The sequence below is a fragment of the Pungitius pungitius genome, chromosome 15, assembly GCF_949316345.1.
Source record: "Pungitius pungitius chromosome 15, fPunPun2.1, whole genome shotgun sequence".
Classification (NCBI taxonomy): Eukaryota; Metazoa; Chordata; class Actinopteri; order Perciformes; family Gasterosteidae; genus Pungitius; species Pungitius pungitius.
The window spans coordinates 1,442,595-1,466,254 of NC_084914.1; the positions used below are offsets into that span (position 1 = coordinate 1,442,595).

The 23,660-nt window shown below is 45.9% G+C and overlaps 1 protein-coding gene across 1 annotated transcript in view; it reads right to left on the reverse strand.

Annotated features, from left to right (window-relative positions):
• kcnq3 (potassium voltage-gated channel, KQT-like subfamily, member 3) overlaps positions 1 to 23,660 on the reverse strand; it is a 38,151-nt gene that overhangs the window by 11,607 nt on the left and 2,884 nt on the right. Inside the window, exons 4-10 of the mRNA XM_037457925.2 lie at positions 2,670 to 2,760; positions 2,335 to 2,461; positions 2,054 to 2,226; positions 1,515 to 1,688; positions 804 to 914; positions 266 to 361; positions 90 to 184 (exon numbers count right to left, since the gene is read on the reverse strand). Of these exons, the coding sequence (XP_037313822.1) occupies positions 90 to 184; positions 266 to 361; positions 804 to 914; positions 1,515 to 1,688; positions 2,054 to 2,226; positions 2,335 to 2,461; positions 2,670 to 2,760 (867 nt within the window). The remainder of the gene's footprint in view (positions 1 to 89; positions 185 to 265; positions 362 to 803; positions 915 to 1,514; positions 1,689 to 2,053; positions 2,227 to 2,334; positions 2,462 to 2,669; positions 2,761 to 23,660) is intronic.

Genomic DNA, 23,660 nt, shown 5'->3' on the forward strand with positions numbered 1-23,660 from the left:
GATTTAGGACAATAGAAAACAGAGTTATTCATGGAGATGTACTGTGTAACATTTGGAACAAAAGAGGGATCCCACTGCGAGTAACTCACCTGAAGCAGGGCAAAGAGATGATGGTTTCATAAAATCTCCACGTGGCAATGAGGTCTTCTCTGATTGGATTGGTGGAATAATATCTCCAGGCAGACTTGGTAGTAAAGGAACAACGTGGCGATTAAAGAGTTGAACGTGACCCTTTGATTCGCTGACGGCCGACGTCGGGTCTCACCTGGATGAGTCCGGCGGCCGGATGCCGGCGCTTCTCAAAGTGCTTCTGTCTGTGCTGCTCCTGGACCTTCAGAGCCAAGCCGGAACCCAGGATGCCCTGCAGCCACATGGACACAGTCAGCATTACCGTGGACATGGGTATGGACATGGGTCCACAGGTAGTCCAGGAGACAGGTCCTCTGGACGTCTACAATGAGACGCATAATGACGAATAATGCAAAGAGACACACAAAGACTCTAATTAACTTCAAAGAGACCAAAATAACTAGAAAGAGATGCAAAACAGAAGAGACGATCCAAACCAAGTCTCAGGATGGAATTCAAGAAGTACTACGAGAAGACCCAAATAACTAGAAGGGGATGCAAAAACGGACACAAAGAGACCACAAATATACTGAAATGGCAGGAAATATGGAAAGGAACCACAAAAAGGCACAGAATAACTACAAAGAGGTACAAATGGCATTGTATTGAATGTCTTAGACTATGTAAGACTATATGGTTGTGCTGTGGAGGGGGTTGAGAACCAGGAGACCGACTGCAGGCAGAGCGAAGAAGGACACTCCGATCAGAGCGAAGGTGCCGGCGAGCAGCCTCCCGGCCCAGGTCTTTGGGGTCTTGTCCCCGTAGCCGATGGTGGTCAGCGTGATCTGCAGAACCAAAACCAAGAGACATGTTTGACGCCCCTTTTCTCTACACGGATACACTGCGGTTCTGATAAGAGACCGCGACCTCTGTGACCTCTGTGACCTGTGTGGGTCCGCCGCAGGGTGGTTCAGAGTTTCAAAGGGTTGGCTTGTTAACAGTGGAGCATCTCTCCCAAGGACACTTCAGCGGACCAGATGCTTGTTGTCATTGAACTGGAACCTTGCCCCCCCCGCCTCCCTTGCCTAGTTGAAGGACGGGTCGCCTTAATGAGGCCGTGCTGCCGGAGCAATAAACTGCAACCCGCCCCCCCACGGAGCTGGAAGCTGCGCCAACACTGGAGTTATTAAGCAGCTGGATGTGAAGCTTCCCGACAGCATCTGAAGCAAACTTTCCATCATTTGGACTGCAGCCACTGAGCTGCAGCCACATCCACATTCAAAGTCCCCCCTGAAGAGACCTAAAGGGCTGCGACAGACTTGTGAGAAAATGTGATATCAATTACAGCTTCACGCAATGTTGACACATAAAATGATGTAAATGTTTTATGTCTCATTTCCTCCAACAAGTCAAAAGGAGCACGGAAAAGGATGTCATGTACGCACCAGCCCCCACCACAGCGCGTCGGCGTAGGTGTCGAAGTCCTGCGGTTTAGGCTGAGCGGTGGGGTTGTCGGGGTTGGACACATCCATGGAGACGTCGTCCTTCTCCACCAAGTAGACCAGGAAGGACGCCAGGATCAGGGACAGGAAGCCGATGTACCAGGCTGTGATCAGCTCCTGCAGGGACATGTTTAGCTGGGTTATCTACACTGGCGTCCTATGACGAGGGCGTCATGGAGATATGGTGTCAGGCCCCGCCCCCAGATATGCCAAACAGAGAAATGGATCAAAACAGCAGGTAACTCTTGAATAAGATAAAAGCATTTATGAAACAAGATGAGGTAGCATATTATATTAAACACTATCTGATGCCCTTTAATTGACAGACGCCATTTAAGCATCTTAACCGTAAATGCCTTCATATTACACCTTTCATCTGACTTATTGAACTGTATTCAGGTAGACTAAACAGATCCTCGATTTTAACTTTTCTGCTATTTCATCCCTTTGGACAGTTAGGGTAGGTCCCGCCCCCTCCCTACCTTGCTGTGGGCGTAGATGGCGGACCCCAGCAGCTTCCAGGTCCCGCCCCTCCGGTCCATGCGCAGCATGCGCAGGATCTGCAGGAACCGCAGGCTGCGCAGGGAGGTGGCCAACACGTTGCCCTGGTTACGCACCGCCACCACCGGCACCGAGGCGATCAGCACGAAGATGTCTGAGGCGGGAAAATGAGACGCGGCTCAGAAAGACGCACGAGGGCGTCTATCGGAGGCCAACATTACATATTTTCATTCCATTTTTGGGTGATTCCGCCCCGATTTACCCAGAATGCACAGGGGTTTGCGGGCGAACTTGAGCCTCCCCCTCCAGCCTTTGTAGCGGCAGCAGCATCCCGCCGCCCAGACCCTCAGCGCGAACTCCGCTCCGAAGATGAAGATGGCGAAGGTTTCCTGGACAGAGAAACAACGTGTTTCTTTCACTGTTTCATGTGAAGTCCTCCGAGTTTCAACTGACTCCACTTGATGGAATAAAGACTCAGCGGGAACATTGAGTGTAGATGATGGAGAGCTGGGTCAACACGATGCATCACATTATCAGACAGGAGGACACAAGAGGACAATATTAAAGTTCAAAGATGAGAGCTGAAGCTCCTCCTACCAGGATGACGAGCCAATGAGCAGACACCTTCTCGTGCTCCCTGAACGTCGTCAGAATGGCAAGAATCAAACATCCCAGAACGATCAGAAAGCTGCAGGGACACAGAGTAGCCAAGAGAGAGAACTACATTAAGTACATAAATACATATATACATATACATGTACATGGTGTATACACAAACAGGAGGCCGTGTGCCGAAGCCGCCACTAGAGGAAGCTACATCTCTACAAGTCAACATCTCTTTCAGCTCCCAGAAATGAGAGCAAAAGCCTTTAAAATTAATAAGAAAATACACATTAATGAAGAAACATTCTATGGAAGATGTGTGTTTTTTTTATACTTTTCAAACTCTCATAAAAGCTCTTAGCTTTTTAAAATGGTTTGAAGGAAGAGAATCATTCATCAGTGTGAATTCTGACCATGAAAACAAGCGTCAGGTAGAATCTCTCAATCAACTCGTTCTGATCATCACTAGTTTGAAGACAGCAAACAAAAGACTAAACGCGTCGTTTTTGCACTTTTCATATTTCCCTTTAAGCGAACTACTCAACTCTCGACGAATAAACCACGGAGAGCTTCTTACCTCACACAGTAAATAGTGGCTTCATTTCATTAACGGGTTTTACAGAAGGAGGGTAAGAAATCTCTTTGTTCCACTCCATGAATCAAATGAATCTATTTATGTTTTATAGAAGTAGTATAACTGAGTTAAGAGAAGCATTCCTTGAATTGAAGTGTCGATATCAACATGAAACTTCAGCACTCACATTAAGAGCAGCATTTGGTAGAAGTTTAAAATGTTATGAATCAAGGCTGAATCTAATGGCTACTTAGAGGTCCCGGCACACTGAAGCAGACCCTGGCAGTGCTCCATATGCTCTGGCCTTAACCGCCGCCCCCCCGCTGTGATTCATGACGCGCAGCCGCACTGAACAAACTCGGAAATTAAAATCCATCCAGAGATGCGTGTCCGATATTCTTTAGAAGCCTCAACAAGCGATCACAGGAGCAGAAGGAGGAGGCGCGGGGAGCAGAGGCGTCACCTCATTGGTTCTTGTGTTGTCTGTCATCTGAGGTGTGAACAGCTGGTCCATGCTGCATCAAACAGAACAACCCTGCAGGCCTGCCGTCGCCACGGCAACCCGGGACCTCTTTACTCCGGAAGTGGAGCGGTAGAGGAACGTTTCCCACGTTGGCTTTCCATGACTTTATGGAAAGCCCCCCCCCAACGTGTCTCTAAATCATTCATCATACCGCCCACCTCTCTGAGCACCAGGACAGCATGAATATTTTACATCGCAGACACAGGAAGTGGCGGTCACGTGGCGGTCAGGTGGGTGTGGTTTCTATTCCGTAGTGATCACATGGTGTGTCACGCTGTACTTCCTCCTGAACTAAATAATTATAATTATTCTCCTCAAAGTTATCCAGAGCACGGAGGTCAATGTTAATTCCATACCAGTTGGGGGGGGGGGCAGTAAAAAAGAGCAAAAGTGACATTTTAACTGGGGCATTTTTTTAAGCTGAATTGAATTTCCAGCTTCCCAGGCGACGGAGAACAGAGCTCGTCTGGTCAACATCTTTATTAAAACCATCTTTATTATGTTTCCATTCAAACTGAGACTTTCTGTTTCACAGCACGGCTCCGATCCAGTCTCAAAGTTTCAACATCTTTAAAATACATTTTTTTAATTTAAATTTGCAGCTCAACAATCATCGAAGAGATCAGCCTTCCTTAATTAGTTTAAATTATTATTATACTCCTTGCAGCAGGGGTGGGGCGGCGTTCATGCCTGGTTACTCCTTGAATATATTACATTATACTATTATTATTAGTTCAACCCAAACCACGGCCTTTTTCTTTTGTTGTGGTTTGTGCAAAGTGGAATTTAAAATGTGTTGAAAGACATCTGTAAGAAAATAACACTAAATATTAGGATTTTTTAAAAGCAATGGGGCTTTTTAATGAAAAGTAAAGAGAGGCACTCAATGGGGAAGTGATTCTTTGCTTGGAGAAGGATATTGATCATGTTTTGTGTATTTCCACATCAACCAATGGCTTTTATAAAAACAAACAAGGTGGAGCCCGGTCCAATCAATGGAAAGTTTAAATGTTTTGGTAATGATGAGGGCAGCTCACCATCACAGCCTCTGTCTCTGTCTGTCTGTCTCTCTCTGTCTCTGTCTCTCTCTCTCTCCATTAATCCACTTTATCTCCCTCTATATCTTCCCAGCGGAGGCTCAACCCTGCCGGGCTCCCCGGAGCTGATTCCACCCCCGGGGATTCCTAACAACTGATTTGCCGGAGAGATTCAATAAAGAAAGTGCAGACAATGCAGTTCTGACAGTTCATTAGCTCCGCGATATGCAAACAGCGGCGGCCTGCGTGGTGCTAATGACATGAGGATCATCGTGAGGGGAGGTTTGGAAACAGCTTCGCACTAGAGGTGGAAATTCATGAAGTGATATAATTTTCTCCTCATGTGGATGATGTTCATTTCTAAATCCATTTGAAAGTACCTCCTGCATATTTTATTACTTATTATAACAGCAACAGCTCTGATCGGACCTCATTTCTCAGTTCATTGACACATCCTTTGATACCTTGAGATCCCAGATCCACATTCACACAGACATCCATGTTTTTCTGTTCTTGTGAAGAATCTCATTTGATCTGCGACTTGAAAGTTTCAACCCTAAAAGGCCTTTGAAGGAGTGAGGAACAGCCAAAATATTGTCAATTTCCAAAAAGGTCCTCATTCTATCGTTAAAAATGTTCGGCCCTCACTAAGTATCAAGAACAAGGAACCCCCACACACAGTCCCTCCTCGTCCATCCCAAATGAAACAGGCGGAACTCGTTTTTCTCATTTTGTCACTTCCGTTATTTTTCACGCCGCTGCCCTTCTCGACCAGGAAGAGGACCTCGTCTTCATGCTCTCTGTGTGACACCTTGACGGTTGGTTTGATAATAATAATAATTCATTTTGGACGGATTACGGCCTTGTAAGCTCGTGAATGACCCTGACACGGCCCCTCACTCCTGACAGGAGGTCGGAATTATCTGCGTTGGCAGCGGTCCTGACGGGAGAGCATGCTGGGAGTGATGGATTCCTCCCACAGTGCCACAGCCCCCCCGCGGAGAGGAGAGTGATGGATACTCACGGCGATGATCTGGGGTTTGCTGATCATGCAGAACCTGGTGTTTGATCAGGAATATCCTGACCCCTGCATGCAGTGTGTGTGTGAGTGTGTATGTGTGTGTGTGTGTGGGGGGGGGGGGGGGATTCCACAAATCAGCAGCATGACAGCTGACAGCTACCTTGAAGTCCTGCTGCTGAGCTGCAGAATCATAATGACAAGTTTATGGAGAAGGGTTCAATTACTTTATGTTGTAAAATAAAAAGGATTCATAGATTGTAGAGATCGGCATGGAATTGCCTTTCATATTTGGCAATAAGAGATCAATGAAATATTCTTTATTGTTTTGTATTTACTGACTTTTTACTAGTTACTAGTTTACTACTTTACTAGTTTCTTGGCCTTAAGTTTATTTTGAAAGGATGGTTATCATTTAACAAGTAATCATTTAGTAAGGAGACAACCCGTAAATCTTCATATTTGAGAGGCTGTTTTAACATGAAAAAGGATTTAGTGAGTTACCAGCATAGTAGGTCGTTATCTTTGTGTTTTTAACGTGCCTTCATTTCAGATTCACACCCCCCGGGATCAATTTCTTTTGTACTGAAGGGTAAAGATGTGCATGCAAATTAGATAACACTTAATGTAAAAACATCCAACGCGGGTTTACTGTCTCCTGACTGACAGAACAGTACAAAGCAATTAGTCCGACTAATCCGATTCATTAGAGCCAATTAGCAAACATTTCTTAATTGAGGCAACACAGCGGAAAAAAAGAAAAAGCCACAGCTAGAAAATCCACACCAGAGTTCTCTCGTAGGCTTGACTTCCCTCTCAGCGTCCGTGGAACGAGCCAATCAGAACGAGCCAATCGGAACGAGCCAATCAGAACGCTCGTGGGAGCGAGGAAAGAGGAGGAGATTGATGGAGTTTGATCTCTCCGGTGAGCTCGTTAGCGGTGGATTAAAGCTCAGAGAAGGAGGTGGTACTACTAGTGCTAGTAGTGATAGTAGTGCTAGTAGTGGTACTAGTGCTAGTAGTAGTAGTAGTAGTAGTAGTAGTAGTAGTGGTAGTAGTAGTGGTAGTAGTAGGTATACAGAGCTGATCAGGGATTTCGGACGGGGCCGTTGCATCATCGATCATTTTATTTAAGAAGTATCAAGGAAGTCCATGAAGTAATCACAGAACTAATCTGTGAGTACACGGCCAAGAACTAAATGCATGTTTGTGACGAAGCAAAAGTCAAAGTGGTGCACTTATGAAATCCAAAAACAACCAAAGCTGTCTTTTGGTGTAGTTGCGTGTATGTATCCATTTGAAAGCTAACCTTGATGTCCTTCAAGAAGACGCTGTGTGTCCGGCTTCGTGAGCGTTTCTCCACCACTCCAATGGCAGTCGTGTTCCCGTGGGAGTGATGTGAAGAAGAAAGCCTCGTGGAGGTTGTGTAGATTATGGACACTTTGAGTTCATACGAGCTGACGAGCTGAATCTTCAGACAAAATCATCTCAGGTCCATCAACATCAGTCATGACTTCCCCCCCCCGCCCGAGGGACGTTGGGGGGAAGCTGTCGCACTCGGATGACCTCATCTTTGAGGAGTTAAGGACCAAATCTAAAAATCCTAAATGCTAATTATCTTAGATTTCCTGACCGTGTAATTAGGGTCATTCCAAAGGAAATGAGGTCCAGCGACGCCTCGCCGGCCCGCCGCTAATGAACGGAAAGACGAGAGGAGACAAACGCGGCGGCCGGGGTCACACTTCAGTCCATCTGCAGCCCGGACAAAGTGTCCACCTGCATTAAAGTCATTTCGTCCTACTTATTTGGACGGATGTCAATAGAAGTAGTATTAAAAAGAGAAGAGTTCAGTTTTCCTTTTTTTAGATTAGGTGAGAAAGGAAAAGGAGAGGAGGGAGTCGCAGATAGAAAAGGAAAAGGGACGGAAGAATGATGAGGGCCATAAAAATAAGGACGGCACAGAGAGAAGGACTGAAGGAAGGAAGGTAACGAACTGCAGAAAAAAGGAAAGGACGCACTGTTGAAGGATTGAAGGAATAAAATAGATGAAAAACGAGCACCACAGGAAAAAGAGTTAAATATATATGTGATTATATTTCTGCAGCAGAAGAGGCCGATCAGATCAGATCTAAAGAAAAAGGTGTTTCTGATCCAATCCTCCTTCGCTCGTCAATCAATACCCTCTGACAGCATCTTCAATCAATCACCCGCTGTCACTCTAGTGGCCTGTTTGGGACTCATTAATGGCCAAATGGAGCAACAAAGAAGAACCCTGTGGGGGGGGGGGCTCTGGTCCTCCATGCAGCGTCTCTATAATGCGCAGCGTCTCGGTCTGTTTACCGGAGTCATGGCACCAGGTTTATCGACCTCTGATTCACAAGCCATCAACTATCATCATCGCCGTGGTGACCAGACGGAAACCGAAACCAACGAGGGGTCGATTTGGGGTTTGATCCCCGCAAGTAAATGATGGCGGGACACAGTGTACGTATCATTTCACAGTAGGACAGGAGGAGGAGGAGGAACCTCTGTGTCGTGATGATGGGTTTCCTCATCTGGTTTCAATAATGAGGATAAAGTGCACATTTAAAACATAGTTGTTGGTGACCTGAAAGCTGTATTTAATGATGAAAGTACTTCAGATGCTCATCCATCTTGCTTTAATCACAGACCGTAAACAGTCCAATGGGTGTGAGAACAAATGTCAATGTTGTGTTATTAAAAGAGCTGCTTCCTCTCACAGAGACGCACGAGCCGAGGACACAGTAACGAAGACGCTGTGTCCTCCACGTCGTCCTCCTGCTGACATCCACCAGGAAGGACTCAGGAGAGGAGGCTGTGAGTTAGGACTCAGGAGAGGAGGCCGTGAGTTAGGACTCAGGAGAGGAGGCCATGAGTTAGGACTCAGGAGAGGAGGCTGTGAGTTAGGACTCAGGAGAGGAGGCTGTGAGTTAGGACTCAGGAGAGAAGGCCGTGAGTTAGGACTCAGGAGAGGAGGCCGTGAGTTAGGACTCAGGAGAGGAGGCCATGAGTTAGGACTCAGGAGAGAAGGCCATGAGTTAGGACTCAGGAGAGGAGGCTGTGAGTTAGGACTCAGGAGAGAAGGCCGTGAGTTAGGACTCAGGAGAGGAGGCCGTGAGTTAGGACTCAGGAGAGGAGGCCTTGAGTTAGGAGCAGCAGCCTTGGTGCTCATTAATCCTGGAAGGGGGGGGGCGGATGGAGCAGCAGGTGAGGGTGGTGTACTGCGTGGAGCCAGAGGTGTAAACAGAAACTGGTCGAGCTGTTAAAGTTCTTCTCCCAAACGCAGAGAAAAGGGTGAAAGCAGGCGAGCCCGTCAGCGCCAGCGGGACGGATGTGTGTTGACATCCTGCGGGTTCTAACGTGACATCACAGCTCACGCGGCGTGACAACGACCTCGGCGGCAGCGTTCACTCAGCACATTAAAGCCTAAGTCCACGACGTGACGCAAATGTGTCCATTCGGCTCTTTGTGATCCTGTGAATTGCTCCATTAACACTTGTGAGCTTGTGTCATCAGTTTGAGGCCACTGGGTGAAGGTCCTGTGCTGGTTTCACCTTCTTCTTGCAGAGTAATCAAAAGCAGCCTGTTAAGGTGCTGTATGCCCCCCCCCCCTCCCCCCTTATATTTCACCGAGCCTCGGATGACATGCATTGTGCATCTCCATGACAACAGCTGATCATTCCACTCTTCAATAGAGTATCCCTCGCTCTCCAAATCTCCATAGCGACAAACCCCCTGCAGCCCCTCTTCTCAGGGATCACCGGTCATTCCTCAGCTGTGTTTCCATGGCGATGCTCGACTGGCAGCCGGCTGAGCAACGTACCAACCGGTACCAACACGGGGCGCTGCGAGGAACAGAATCCTCTGCTATGTCAGACAATGATCTGATGGAGGAGCAGAGGACCATTGATCAGGTGACCAGCAGCTGGAAAACAACACTGCCTTCACATAAACCGTCTTTTTTCAGCAGCACTTTTTACTGTTGCCGGGCAACCACCGATGTGAGTGTAACACGACGTATGTTACTGCACAGTTTAAACCTTATGTCGAGTTTTTTTCACCACGAGGCGTTCATGGTGCTCCTGGAAAACAACGGTACAGGCTCAGCAACGCTCCCATTTACTCATTTACTGATGAAAGGAAGGACACACAGTGATTGACAGGTCTTCAATAGACCTTGAAAAAGGGGTTGCGATAAATGGAATATCTATAAACACTTGTGTTTACACTTGCTGCTGGCTATGTGAAGTGACCTTTGACCTGTGGTTCTCAGGAGCCTCAGAGACGAGACTCAGGTTTTTGGTGCTGAATGTCTCACTTCATTTGGAGACTTGTGAGAGTTCTCAGGACGTCCACTTGTCCTTCCTCGTGGTCCTCTTAGCTCTCATGGCTTCTACTCCTGGCTTGGTCCACAGTTTGAGTCCTGAAGGCGTCTGGAGCACCATCTGCTTTCTCTGGGAGGTGATGATGTCCTCACGAGGTCCCTCAGGATGCGTGAAGGACACAGAGACAGACCTCTAGTTCAGAGACCTTTGGCTCAACGGATCAATAAACGTGGCCCCGGGCTGCGGATCAGAGGTCCAAGTCGCTGAGACGGACGCATCACATGTTGTACTCTGCCTCCCTGAGGTACACGCAGTACCTCAGAAGTACTTCAAATAACTCTTCGAATAATCAAACGTCCTCTTTTTAATTACTCGACGTGCGGAAATATATTTCCTTCCAGAATATTCCTCCCATCGCCAGGAGAGGAGATCCTCACACACTCACCCACAAACCGGCGAGTGTGATATATGCGCCTGGTTATCATGGGAAATAAACTGTTACAGGCGGCAGAAGCAGCCTTTTTTTTCACAGTCTGGATGTGGAGTGATGAATCCGAGACGTCAGCCGAGGTCTCAGCCGGGTTTATTGATGTGATGATCACACCCAGAATCCATCTGGCCAGAAGCTCCGTCTCCTTCTGCCGAGCAAAGCGACTCGTGTGATGCACACACACGAGCTCCCAGTGAGTTAAAGCTGCTTAGAGGGTGGAGGTGTGGAGGGAGGAGGGCGGAGGGGTCGATGAATCCTCGGCTCCATCGAGTGCGTTCCGTTGGTCGCTGTGTTTACTGACGATCCGCTCCATGTGTTACATCGTCCCCTTTGTGGTGGTGTTCTGAGGTGTTTTCTCCGTGGGACGTTGCACGCTGATGTCTGGATGCTGGAGACACTGAAGGCCATTTAATAATTAAAAGACACAATGATTCATGTACTTTCCTTGTTTACTATTTGATTGGCCGCTGCTCTGTGACACGTGTGGGGAGGCGGGGCTCTGTTCTCAGTGAGGACAGAGGGAGGAGGGAAGGTGGACCTTTAGTGTCCCTGTAACAAAGGGACTCTTGTTTAAATGTCATCCCTGTTTGACCCGCCTGAACACACACGAGAACGATAACGTTCACCATCGATCCGCACGGAGCCTCTTACACCCAAAGACCTGATGAGAAGCAGTTTGAAATGCTGCCACGTGTGCAAACATCACCTTAAAAACCTCAGAGGGACTGAAGGACACTGCAGGCGTCTCCAAGCAAAGACAACAACTAATCGGGATGGAAGACCTCTGGAAGGTCTTTGATGGGAACCATCTCCTCCTGCTCTGGTCCTCACGCACAGAGCAAGCAACGCACATGATGACAGATGGAAGAGTCGTTAGCGATATCCGTCTCAGTGTGACAGGGGGGTTGTTCATACACCCGGTCATGTGGACGACAACAACAACAACAACACGAGAGGAGATCAAGCAGCTCTGAAAAAAAGGCTGCTGAACGTCAGAGAAACGACGGAGACAGAAGATGGAGCTGGAGCGAGCAGTTTGAGGTTGTCGGGAAATCAGCATCACCACCAGAGGTGGTCGTCAAACACCTCCTCCCAGTAGCTGACATCAGGATATCAGTGAGATAATGATGAATATTATAGTCTGTCCTTTAATCGACAGTAGTGTGAAAATGTGGGAGGACGTTTGTTCAGAGATTGGACTTGTGCTGCTGTCTCGGATGAGACGCGTCTCAGCGAGCATCTAAATGCACAAGTCTTGTTTTCCACCGAGAGCTTCAGTGGTGACACGACACACAGCGGAGCATGTGACCCAGGATGGACCAATGAGAGACGTGCACCGTGACGACTTGTCCACATACTTTAAGCTCTCAATCAAAGACAAAAGGTTTCTTCAGTCTGCAGCACTGTGATGGTGTTTAAGGGGTTAAAAAGTGGTGGAATCAGTGCTGAAATCCTTCTCTGAGGTAAAAGCAGTCACACCTGAGCAGAACAAGAATCCACTGAAGCAGATTGAGGTCAAAATGTACCAGAGGTGAAGTACTCAATTTCTCCTCATACATTTGCAACATCGCCAAAGGGTTTCTTATTGTGAAAAGCCGGTTGGTGGCCAAACGTATCAGCCTGTAAAGCTCATTACTCTACAGCCGAAGGTCTTTTTGGGAGCTTTGATGGTGGAACATGAAACGAACAAAGAGCGAGGAGAGAAGGTCGTATGTTTGGAGCCACGGGGAGCGTCCAAAGGTCATTGAAGAAGAAAACTTTCGTCATTACCATTAACAGGTCTAAGACCAGGTCCAAGAACAGGCCTAAGATCCCACATGATCTACAAATCCGTCCACCATAACTGCCCACCTTGAGAGGAGATTGAAGCCAACTCATGAATCCATATTAAAACAAACTCATCACATCTGATCAGATCTTTTTTCTCTTTGTTAAGAGGAGCCGTCTCACATCCGTCCTCATCCTCTGTGAGCGGTGGAGCCGACAGCACTTTCAATCCGATGCTAGTTTAGAAGGATTTAAATTCACGGCTTTTAAGGTACAGTAGCTGCAAATAATCACATTCATGTCTTTATTAGATTTGGTCCTTAAACTCAACGAGTTCTATTGACGAGACATTTGAGCACAAAGCCTTAAATTGAAATACTTCACCGTTTCCTGACTGATCGTAGGCCAAAGAAGAAGAGTTAAATAAAGTAGTGCCTCTGCCCGTGGAGGGGTTTGAAGGGTTAAATGATTACGTATTAGAGACGTATTAGTATTTCCCCTACAGCTGTCATTCTCAGTAAAAGTGTCTGGTGCGTCATCATTACATCATCCAAGACTTATTCATTTATTGAACCTAAATCTTTTGAGACTTTTACATCAAGAACTTCTGCAAAATGTTTGACCTCAAAAGATAAAAATTCAACGAGCCCCCGAGCGCCAGCTAGAAATAATACGTCTTATCCTGGGATTTAAATAAATGAAAAACGACACCTCCTTACAGATCTTCTTTATTATAGAGAAACAAGCTGAAGCTACGGAAAGCCTCAACTGCGGTTTTACGTCAGAATTCATCTTCATGACTCTTCATGGACCATCATTCACTGATGAACATCATGCTGCATTGAAAAAGACTTGAAACTACAGACTGAGACCATAAACTCATGTTTACAATGTTTACTGAGGGAATAAATCAAGAGAGAAGTAGAGTCATTTCCTCATAGACGTCTATGGGAGCAGAGGAGTCGCCCCCTGCTGGTCACTACACAGAAGTAGAGTCATTTCCTCATAGACGTCTATGGGAGCAGAGGAGTCGCCCCCTGCTGGTCACTACACAGAAGTAGAGTCATTTCCTCATAGACGTCTATGGGAGCAGAGGAGTCGCCCCCTGCTGGTCACTACACAGAAGTAGAGTCATTTCCTCATAGACGTCTATGGGAGCAGAGGAGTCGCCCCCTGCTGGTCACTACACAGAAGTAGAGTCATTTCCTCATAGACGTCTATGGGAGCAGAGGAGTCGCCCCCTGCTGGTCACTACACAGAAGTAGAGTCATTTCCTCATAGACGTCTATGGGAGCAGAGGAGTCGCCCCCTGCTGGTCACTACACAGAAGTAGAGTCACTACAGATAGTACTATATATATACATATAAATATATAAATATCATAAAACATCCAATGATGGCTATTCCTCTTCACCGGTCCCTTTGGCATTTTAGTTTCCATGGCAACTGAAACGGCAGGCTAACTGAGAGCCCCTCCCCTCCCAACCAAGGCGGCCCCCCCACGCCAAGATAAACATGCTAATGATTTTCTTTCATCCTCCGGAGGAAACTACAGCAAACAGAACGTGTGCGTCTGCCTCTTTTCTCAGAAGGTTTTTTGTGCCACTCAGCTTCTCCTCATTCTGTCTGTTTCTAAGTGGGATAGAGCATCGTTGTTGTGTGTGCCCCCCACACACACCCCCCCCCTCCCCCAGGCTGAGGGCTCAAGTCTCAGCTGAAGGGCTCGTCTGCACAGAAATGAAAGAAGGACTTAAAAGAGGACGGAATGTGTCCAGAACGACAACATGTCCATGAGTTATTGACACAGAAGTGCAATCAGTCACACGTCTCCAGGAAATTAAACTAAAAAAATGCAGATTTATGTTAAAATGTATTAATTTAATCAGTTTAATCATAATTAATACTTTGGCTTGTGTTAGTAAACCATTGTTAAAAGTTCAGAAGTCTCTCCTAATTTAAATATATTAGCATGCTAACACAGGGAGCTAAGCTTCAGCTAACCAGTGAATTCATGAAGAAAAAGGTCATCACTTTACTCTTTGATCCTGTGTGACGTCATAATTACAATTAGCCTTGCTTTGTGAAAACTCTTTATTTTAGTGGCTAAAGGACTGAAAAGCGGCATTAATCTGGTGCCAGAGGTTTCCGTGTGTTACGGATGTGTCCAGCAGTGAAGACAAGGAGGCACTGAGTCAGGTCCGTCCCTCACAGACCGGACTGAAGCCTCTGTCCCTGGAGAACTTCTCGTAGGCGGACCCCTGTATGGCCTCATGTTCTGGACCTCAGGAGACTGTCTCTCGTCTGGTCTGAGCCGGACAGAAATAGCAGCCGCAAGGCATTCTGGGCCGTTGTGTCAAGGGGCGGAAAGTGTTGAGATCAGCACAGCTGTCTGGAGACGACCGGAAGCTGAGAACACGTCTTCTGTTTCTTTGCAGTAAAGGAGGAAATGTGCCGGTTTAACTTTGAAGAGAAGGACTTTGACCTTTCACTCAACTGGTCAAAGTACCTTAATCTAGAACAAGTAAAATACTGGTTTCCTTCAACGTATCAGTGGTCAAAGTACTGGTATTTTCAGCTGCATGCAGTCAAAGTACACATTGTACTTTCTTTCATAGTGACACCTGGAGACCTGGAGGATGTCTCCTGGGATCTACGCAGGCTTTAATCCATCCTTCAGAATAATGGCCCGTGAGGACGGCCTCTGCATCATCTTAAAGAAAAGCATCTTTTAAGAAAACAAAAGGTCAGCAGATACTTAGATCTGAAAAGGTCCAATAAGATGCTGCCACTGAAAATAAGAAAGGGCTCTTTGAGGCGTGGAAAGCTGAAAGCATCGATCTGGTCCTCATCTCCTCAGACTCGAGGCTCCAGGATACAACAAATCCCACCAATGTTGGAAAAATACTTTTTGTTTGTTACATGAAGATGAGGATAAATACCCCCCCCCCTCATCCCCCACCAACCATCACACTGAGCCTCCAACTCCTCCAGCTGAGAACCTGCTGCATGCACACTGTATTTTGGCTGGCGAGTGTTTTTAGACAGGGTTGCCAAGCAACTGGGACTCCATGTCATCGTGCCATAGCCAATGCACATGCACACTCACGCACGCTTCCTAACCCCGAGCGAGCGCGCCCACCGACATGCTAAGTATAGGCGGCGGCTGATGGAGTCGGCGTACTCGCGTTGTCTCCCGGGGTTACGGCGTTTTTACCGGCTTCCTCCGGAGCTCCAGCGTTTGCATCGTCAACAGGAAGCGGCGAGGAGACTCAGCACGAAGAGAAAAACTTAACCGGAAAAAAAAAAATACTGAGTGGAAGATTGAAGGGAGAGCCCCCTCCCTTCTGCATGCCCATCCAGAGGGGTTACCGTGGCAACCGGTAGCATGGTTACCCTTGGTAACCGGTGCATCTGGTCCAGATAACAGTAGGGAGTTTGAAGAGTTGAGGGGGGAGGGGGCAGTTCAAAGAGGTTTTTTATCTTTCGTTTCAGGTAGAAGCTCAGAGACCAAATATCATTCTGGAAACACGCCGTGTGGAGAGGGACACGCACACGCATGTGTGTATGAACACACGTGTAGTCCATGCACGTGACAAACTTTCTCCTCTTTGCCCAAACCCAAATATTCATTATCCAATCGCTTCTATAATTGCCTTTTTTTAATTCAGTTAATCCACTTTTAATGAATTCCATCACTTCCGGCTTTGTTTTTTCAAATTAAAAGCCCAAGCGCTCTGTATCGCTGTGTGATGGCGTCCGAGGCTCAGAACCACTGATGTGGTGTGAAGAACCAACTAAGGACTTCCTGCTCAAACTCACTTTTCTATCCACACAATAAACTTCCTTCACCCCAAACTGTAACATATTTTTGTTGTTATGCAACAAGCAGAAAGTGTGTTTCTTATAAGTTTATTTTGAAAGGGTCACTATGTACGTAAGGCAGACTTCCTGTGCAGGAGGAGAAGTCCATCTACTCACAGCCCGTCCACGTGTGTTTTTAAATGCAAGCTGTGGTCGTCCGCCATGCGTCCAATGCGTGTCTCTTCATGGGGTCGGTGTAATATATATATATATATATTTTTATTAACGCTGTAATCACGGGAACATTATAAACCCTAAAGCAGCTGAATGGGAGGACGAGAGCACAAGAAAAGTGTTTCTTCACAAATAAGTTGCTTGAACGAGCAGATATCTTTAATTCCTCGAGGTAAAGCATTCCAACCGTGCCGTCGGATTCTTGGTTCAGTGAAATCTTGAAATGATCCGATTGGATGAAAAAAACAACTAAAAGAACTGAATAAAGGAAACGGCCATTCAGGGAGGACGGACGAGTGAGGGCAGCTAACAAGCACTCAGAGAGGTGAGGCCTCTGATCAATTATTCACAAGGCTGCAGAATGTCAGCCCGGCTCTGCACACACACACACACACACACACACACACACGCACACACCCACACACACATACACACACAATCACACACACAGATCGCAGCAATGTGGTGGCGCCGGTGATGTCATGCTCTTGTGCATCAGACTGCTGAGAGGAGATGTGAGTCTTCTGGTAGACGTGCAGAGGAATGTGTGGATGCAGAGGCATTAAACATAAAAAGACATGCAGAAGGTCTTCAGAGGGGAGGGTCAATGGGGGGGGGGGGGGGGGGCTTCTATGTCACACCACTCATCAAAACTAACATAAAGCTACAGGACCTGGTTGAATGGACAATTCAAACAGTCTGTCTAATATCAATATCATATATATATATATATATATATATATGTAGTCTATATTCTACCGGAGGCTTTTGGCGCGGGTGTGTGTGTGTCTGTGGAGGGGGGGCGGGGGGAAGAGGGGGGGGGCTTCCTCAGTGCCATCTGGAAGCAGATTCCATTATGCCACAAGGAAGAAGACACGTGCACCAGCCAGAAGCCCAAATGCTTCCCAGATCTAATTATCTCTTAAAGGCTACAGAGCGAGCCCCCCCCCCCCCCCCCCCCCCCGTTTCCTCCTGAGCTCCTCGTCCATTATGTGGGAGATGCCAGCAAACACCACGAGGAAAAGGAGCAGGAGGAGGAGTCTGTGTCCACCATCCTCTTTATTAGACCACCAGCCTCAGGAATAGTTTTGGTCAGTTAGGTTGTGTTTCATTAGGGTTAGTTTGGTCAGGTTTGGTTGGGTTGGGTTAGGTAAGGGTTAGGGTTAGTTTGGTCAGGTTTGGTTGGGTTGGGTTAGGTAAGGGTTAGGGTTAGTTTGGTCAGGTTTGGTTGGGTTGGGTTAGGTTAGCATTAGTTGGGTCAGGTTTGGTTGGGTTGGGTTAGTTTAGTCAAGTTGGGTTGGGTTGGGTTTGGTTAGCGTTAGTTTGGTCAAGTTGGGTTGGGTTGGGTTTGGTTAGCGTTAGTTTGGTCAAGTTGGGTTGGGTTGGGTTTGGTTGGGTTAGGACAGGGTTTGTTAAGCTTCAGTCTGGTTAAACCAATAAGGAGCAGAAGAGCCTTTGTCCTCCCAAATAGGATCCGCTGCTGCCCTTTAAAAAACTTGGACCTTGGAAATGGAAAATATAATTTGTCAAGTCAGCAGAAGCGCCCCCCCCAACCCCTTCAACATCCCTATGCCCTCACCCCCCCTCTCACCATGTCCTCTCTCGCCCTTCAAACGCCACCCGTGGGGCCAGTGTCTTTGCTTGTGATTTGGCCTCAATATGTGTTAAATGCCGAAGGATAAGCCCTGCGCTGGCTCAGCTAATTCAGCTAAGACCCTATTTTGATGTTAACGTGACCCCCCCCCTTCAGGCCCCCACCTCTCTGACTGGTTATCAACCTCTACATAGAGGAAGAGTATCTCGTGGTACCAAATGCAGCCAATCTGCTGATCAGCCGAGGCCTCATCGGGCCTCCAGGAAGCAGAAAGCATAACAGAGGTTTCGGACGCCTCGCTCCATTACCGGTGGGGGGGGGGGGGGGGGGGGGGCAAATGGTTCCTGGTGCAAAATAAAGCATGAATTAATGATGAGAGCGTATTTTCACACTGCCACTAAGTGCTCTGTCGGGTCATGGGGGGGGAGCTCCTTTATGGTGAAAAAGAAGTGTCTCAAACTGAAATATTCAACGTTTGAGGTCATATTTACCTACATAAAGGTAAATACATGATGTTAAGGCCTTTAGGAACGACTAGAGATAAGGCCGTAACAGACTAGCACTACATTAGCTGTGGTCAGAAGGGAAGGAATAACCAACGGAAGGTGGTTTAGTACAAGTCATTTATTTATTGGCTTCCACAATAATAAACAAATGTGATGACATCAGGGTTTCGAAGGCCAAAACAATCAACAAAACTCGCCCACTAACCAGAGAATCAAGAGTTCAGCTTACTACCAGAAATTAACAGAAACAAAACTCAACTCCCTACCAAAACAGGAGGAAACAAGTTAAATGAAATGGCTGAGAACCTACAAAGCGTGTAGGCCTGAGCCAGCAACAAACCAGAAGATAGGAGCAGGGTGAGGAGCAGGTCTGAGAAGCTTCTGGTGATGATTCGATGAGTGTTCACGAATTTATTAGATGACTCCACTCTGCAGGATTAACTGTCCACCAACACGCAGCAGATCCATGACCTGCCGGTCCAAGTCCACTGAGACTCACTATCAATTAGGAGGCAGTTGTCTCCAGCTTGTTTAATTCAACTTACACAGCTGACCAAATGTGTACAGTAGCTTAATTACAGCACTGAGACGTCTGGTCGTCAGGGAGATCGTACCAGAGGTCCAATAGGATTTATGGAACACAGGAAGTGTCCACGCAGGACGCCCATTAACACCCTGCATTATCGTTCATGTTGGAGTGAAATATTATTATTATTCTATATTCTTAATCTAAAGGATTCAATATAAAAATGCTGTTTTCATTTAAGTTATTTTATCTTCACACTGAGAGGGATCAATCAATACTGGTTATCAATTATTAATATTATTTATATATTATTATGCTGAACCTCAATGTGCTCTCAAACGCTTGTTTTTACCAGCGTCGTAAAGGAGCCTGACACACACACACACACACACACACACACGCACACACGCGCGCATGCACGCATTCACACACACACGCACACACACAGGATGAGGTTTGGTGTTCAGCACTAGAAGTGAAGAAAGGGATTGTGGGATTGAGAGAAGGGGGGGGGGGTTCCCTTTACAAAGGCCCAAAGGCCAGATCTCCTTTCTTGTAAGATCATCCTCCTCAGAGTCCGACTTCTCCACCTGCTCCCATCGATCCCAGTCTGTGTGTGTGTGTGTGTGTGTGTGTGTGTGTGTGTGTGTGTGTGTGTGTGTGTGTGTGTGTGTGTGTGTGTGTGTGTGTGTTTCTCGGGTCAAATCAACCCGAGCAATCTTTGCTCAACTTTACATACTTTATAAAACATCAGGCTTCGTTAGATTTAGGAAAAGATTGTGTAATAATAATAGTCACTATATTGATATGTATAAATAGGTAGAGGTACAATACAAGATTCAAAAAGTCACTTTGTGATTTTGCAAATATTAAAAACATACAACAATGTATTTTAATGGAAACTCAGGATATGGTCGCTATAGAGGCTCCAAGGGGACGTCCTCGTTCTGTGAGTCCACAAACATATTCACTTTAATAAGATATAAAAACAGAGAAAGGGAGGAACGTTGAGGACATTTCTGTCGACTCCTGCTGCCCCAAACGTTCACTCATCATCATTTCATCATAACGCCTTCGGTCCAATCAGGAGAGAGGATCAGATAACGGAAACGTTTCATCATCAAAAGACTGAAAGACATAAACAAACCTCTTTAAACTCATGTCTCATATTTAGAAACCACTTAATTACCTTGATTCAAATCCTCCGAGGTCAAGTATTAAAAATGTAATCAAGAAACAAGGAACTCATTTACTTCTGTTGCTGAATATTCACAAAGAGGTGAACAACTAGATGCCACCCAGACCACCAGACCACCAGACCACCAGACCACCAGACCAACAAACCACCAGACCACCAGACCACCAGACCACCAGACCAACAAACCACCAGACCACCAGACCACCGGACCACCGAAACACCAGACCACCAGACCACCGGACCATCGGACCACCAAAACACCAGACCACTGGACCACCAGACCACCAGACCACCAGACCACAGGACCACCGAAACACCAGACCACCAGACCACCGGACCATCGGACCACAGGACCACCAGACCAACTCAGCAAAGATCTTGTTCTTCTCCTGCCTTTGTTGTTTTTGTTGTTTCAAAATGTTTGAAAGAGATCTGAACGGAGGAATTAATTTGGTCAGAACTCAGCGGAGCTGCTGGGTAAAAACGCTGAGTCTACAGAACGTGTCCTGAAGGACAGAAGGACCAACACAGCTTTTCTTTTCATGGTTTCTTGCAGCTTTTGGCGAAATCCAGCAGAGCTTCACAGACTCTGCTTCTGTCATCGTTGGATTTAAATATTAAAGATAACTAAAAAGTGCTCTGAGCTCGATTAACTCCTGAGTTACTAATTAATAACGAGCCTCGTGATGAGGTTCTCAACGTATCAGTAGTCCCATCTTCATAAACAGCATGAGGGGAGTCCCACAGTGCTCCCCCAGCCAGCATTCAGATGGTATCTCTCCATCCATCCATCCATCCATCCATCTATCAGATGGAGGAAGTGAGGAAACGTGATCCAGAGAAGGCGGCTCGTTAAACATCTGGAGAAACGCGGTTATTGGTTCACCTTTGAGATGCATCCCAGGTGCACCACGGCTGGGTCGCTGCTGAGCGCAGACCGGTCTGAAGGGACGGATGTGACGCTGAGCAGCGACATTAATCTCCATCAGGCGGGCTCAGACGCTAATTCGCTGGTTTGAGGTAATTATGCGCTCCGAGGTTTCTGCTATGGAGGTAAAAATAGATTCAGAGTGAGATGGGAACTCTTCTGTTCCAGTTGGGCAGCGAACAGAAGGATTTTTAATTTGGTTCTGCTGAGAGAGAAAAGAAGGAAACTCAGCTTAGCAGTAATGTATGTATTATAAGCAGCATGTTATTATCTATATTAAATACATTATATCTATACTATATATTAGTATATTAATATATATATATATATGAATATACTGTATATTATTCAGTTCAAATAGCAAAAAATTAACTCTCTTCATTGAGAAATACTTTCTTTACTTTTTGATTAATAGATTTATCGCTTGCTCGAATCCAAACAAAAATCGAAACGATTTTAAAGAGGTTTTAACAGAAGAAAAAAGTTATTTATTACCTAATTAAAACCAGCGAATGAGTTTACAAATAATCGAATGAACACATGTTAATAAATGATTGTGTTAAACATTTCAATAGTAGCGTCAATGTATGAATAAAATATGTTGTATCCATAGCGACGTTTTGATAATAATCCCTGCATCAATGACACATAATGACTAAGTGATTAATGTGTCAGAGTGGTCTCTGTCCATGGTGCTGAAAGCACACCTTCAACATTCTGCTGCAGAGAGGTGGGTGGGGGGGGAGGGGGGGGGGGATCATACAGCCGTGCATTCTGGGAAGGAAGCCCCCATCAGGCTCGTGGGTACGAAAGGACGAGGTCAAGGTTCACCACTGATCTGCTGACGAGTAACATGTCTCTCTAACGGGAGATCGGGTTGATAATCGACCAAAGTGAGGTTCACACACACACACACACACACACGCACACACACGCACACAAACACACACACACCCACACACACACACACAGACACACACACACAGACATACATTATTCATACTTATTCATTTTCTGTCCACTAACGAACTCATCCGCTATAAATGTATTTATTTGACTAGAATTCAAAACATTATGGTGGTAATTATTTATAATACATGATAATAGACAGACTTAACATTAAAGTTAATTAGTGTCTTCAGAGGCTCACATATTGTGTAGATATTATGTCATGTTGTATTACTTCACTTTTATATTCACTCTAAAGCCTCAAGGAAGATAAAGTGATCCAAAGTCACATATGATATTAAACAGAAAAGGAGATGGTGATATTAATTATAATAAAAAGCATTTATTCAGTAAGTTGTTGCTGCTCTACTTACACCAGAGGAATGAAGGCGGTGAATGAATGCTGAATTTGATTGACTTTATTTTGTAGTTGTAATGTGTAATGACGGTGCATAGAGCTGATGTTTCTGTTGAAACAAAGAAGGGATTTTTTGTTTTATTACAGGCATTAAAACGCTGGTGGATGAATCCGATGAAGGAGAATCTCGGATAATATACTGATATCACTGAGTTTATGATCCGTTGCTCCTCTTCGGTTCAAAGAAAGAACAAATCCACTAAAGACCATGTGATATAAACTACACCTACGAGACCGTGTGATAGTGATAAACTACACCTACGAGACCATGTGATATAAACTACACCTACGAGACCATGTGATAGTGATAAACTACACCTACGAGACCATGTGATATAAACTACACCTACGAGACCATGTGATAGTGATAAACTACAACTACGAGACTATGTGATATAAACTACAACTACGAGACTATGTGATATAAACTACACCTACAAGACCATGTGATAGTGATAAACTACACCTACGAGACCATGTGATAGTGATAAACTACACCTACGAGACCATGTGATATAAACTACACCTACGAGACCATGTGATAGTAATAAACTACACCTACGAGACCATGTGATAGTAATAAACTACACCTACGAGACCATGTGATAGTGATAAACTACACCTACGAGACCATGTGATAGTAATAAACTACACCTACGAGACCATGTGATAGTGATAAACTACAACTACGAGACCATGTGATAGTAATACACTACACATTCATTTGTGCATCATAACAACATGAGCGGTACTCAGATTATTTTAGAAATGGACTTTGGATGAGGACTCGTTGTCGGAGCGTTTTAGTAAGTGATCCGAACTGAGATTCTGACATGGATCACCGACAACACAAATACAACGACGGAGACAAATGTGAGTCATTTACAGCAGAAGATGAGCTCAACGATATCATGACTTCAAACGATAACTGGCAGAAACAAACAGCTGAATTAAAATCACTGGATGAAGAGACTCAGACACTTCTGACTGACCCCCATCGGCCCTGAACTGCAGCTCTGTAACTTTGGGGGTTAAAGAAGCACATTTCTGCAGGAAAGGTGCACCATCCATGCGCCT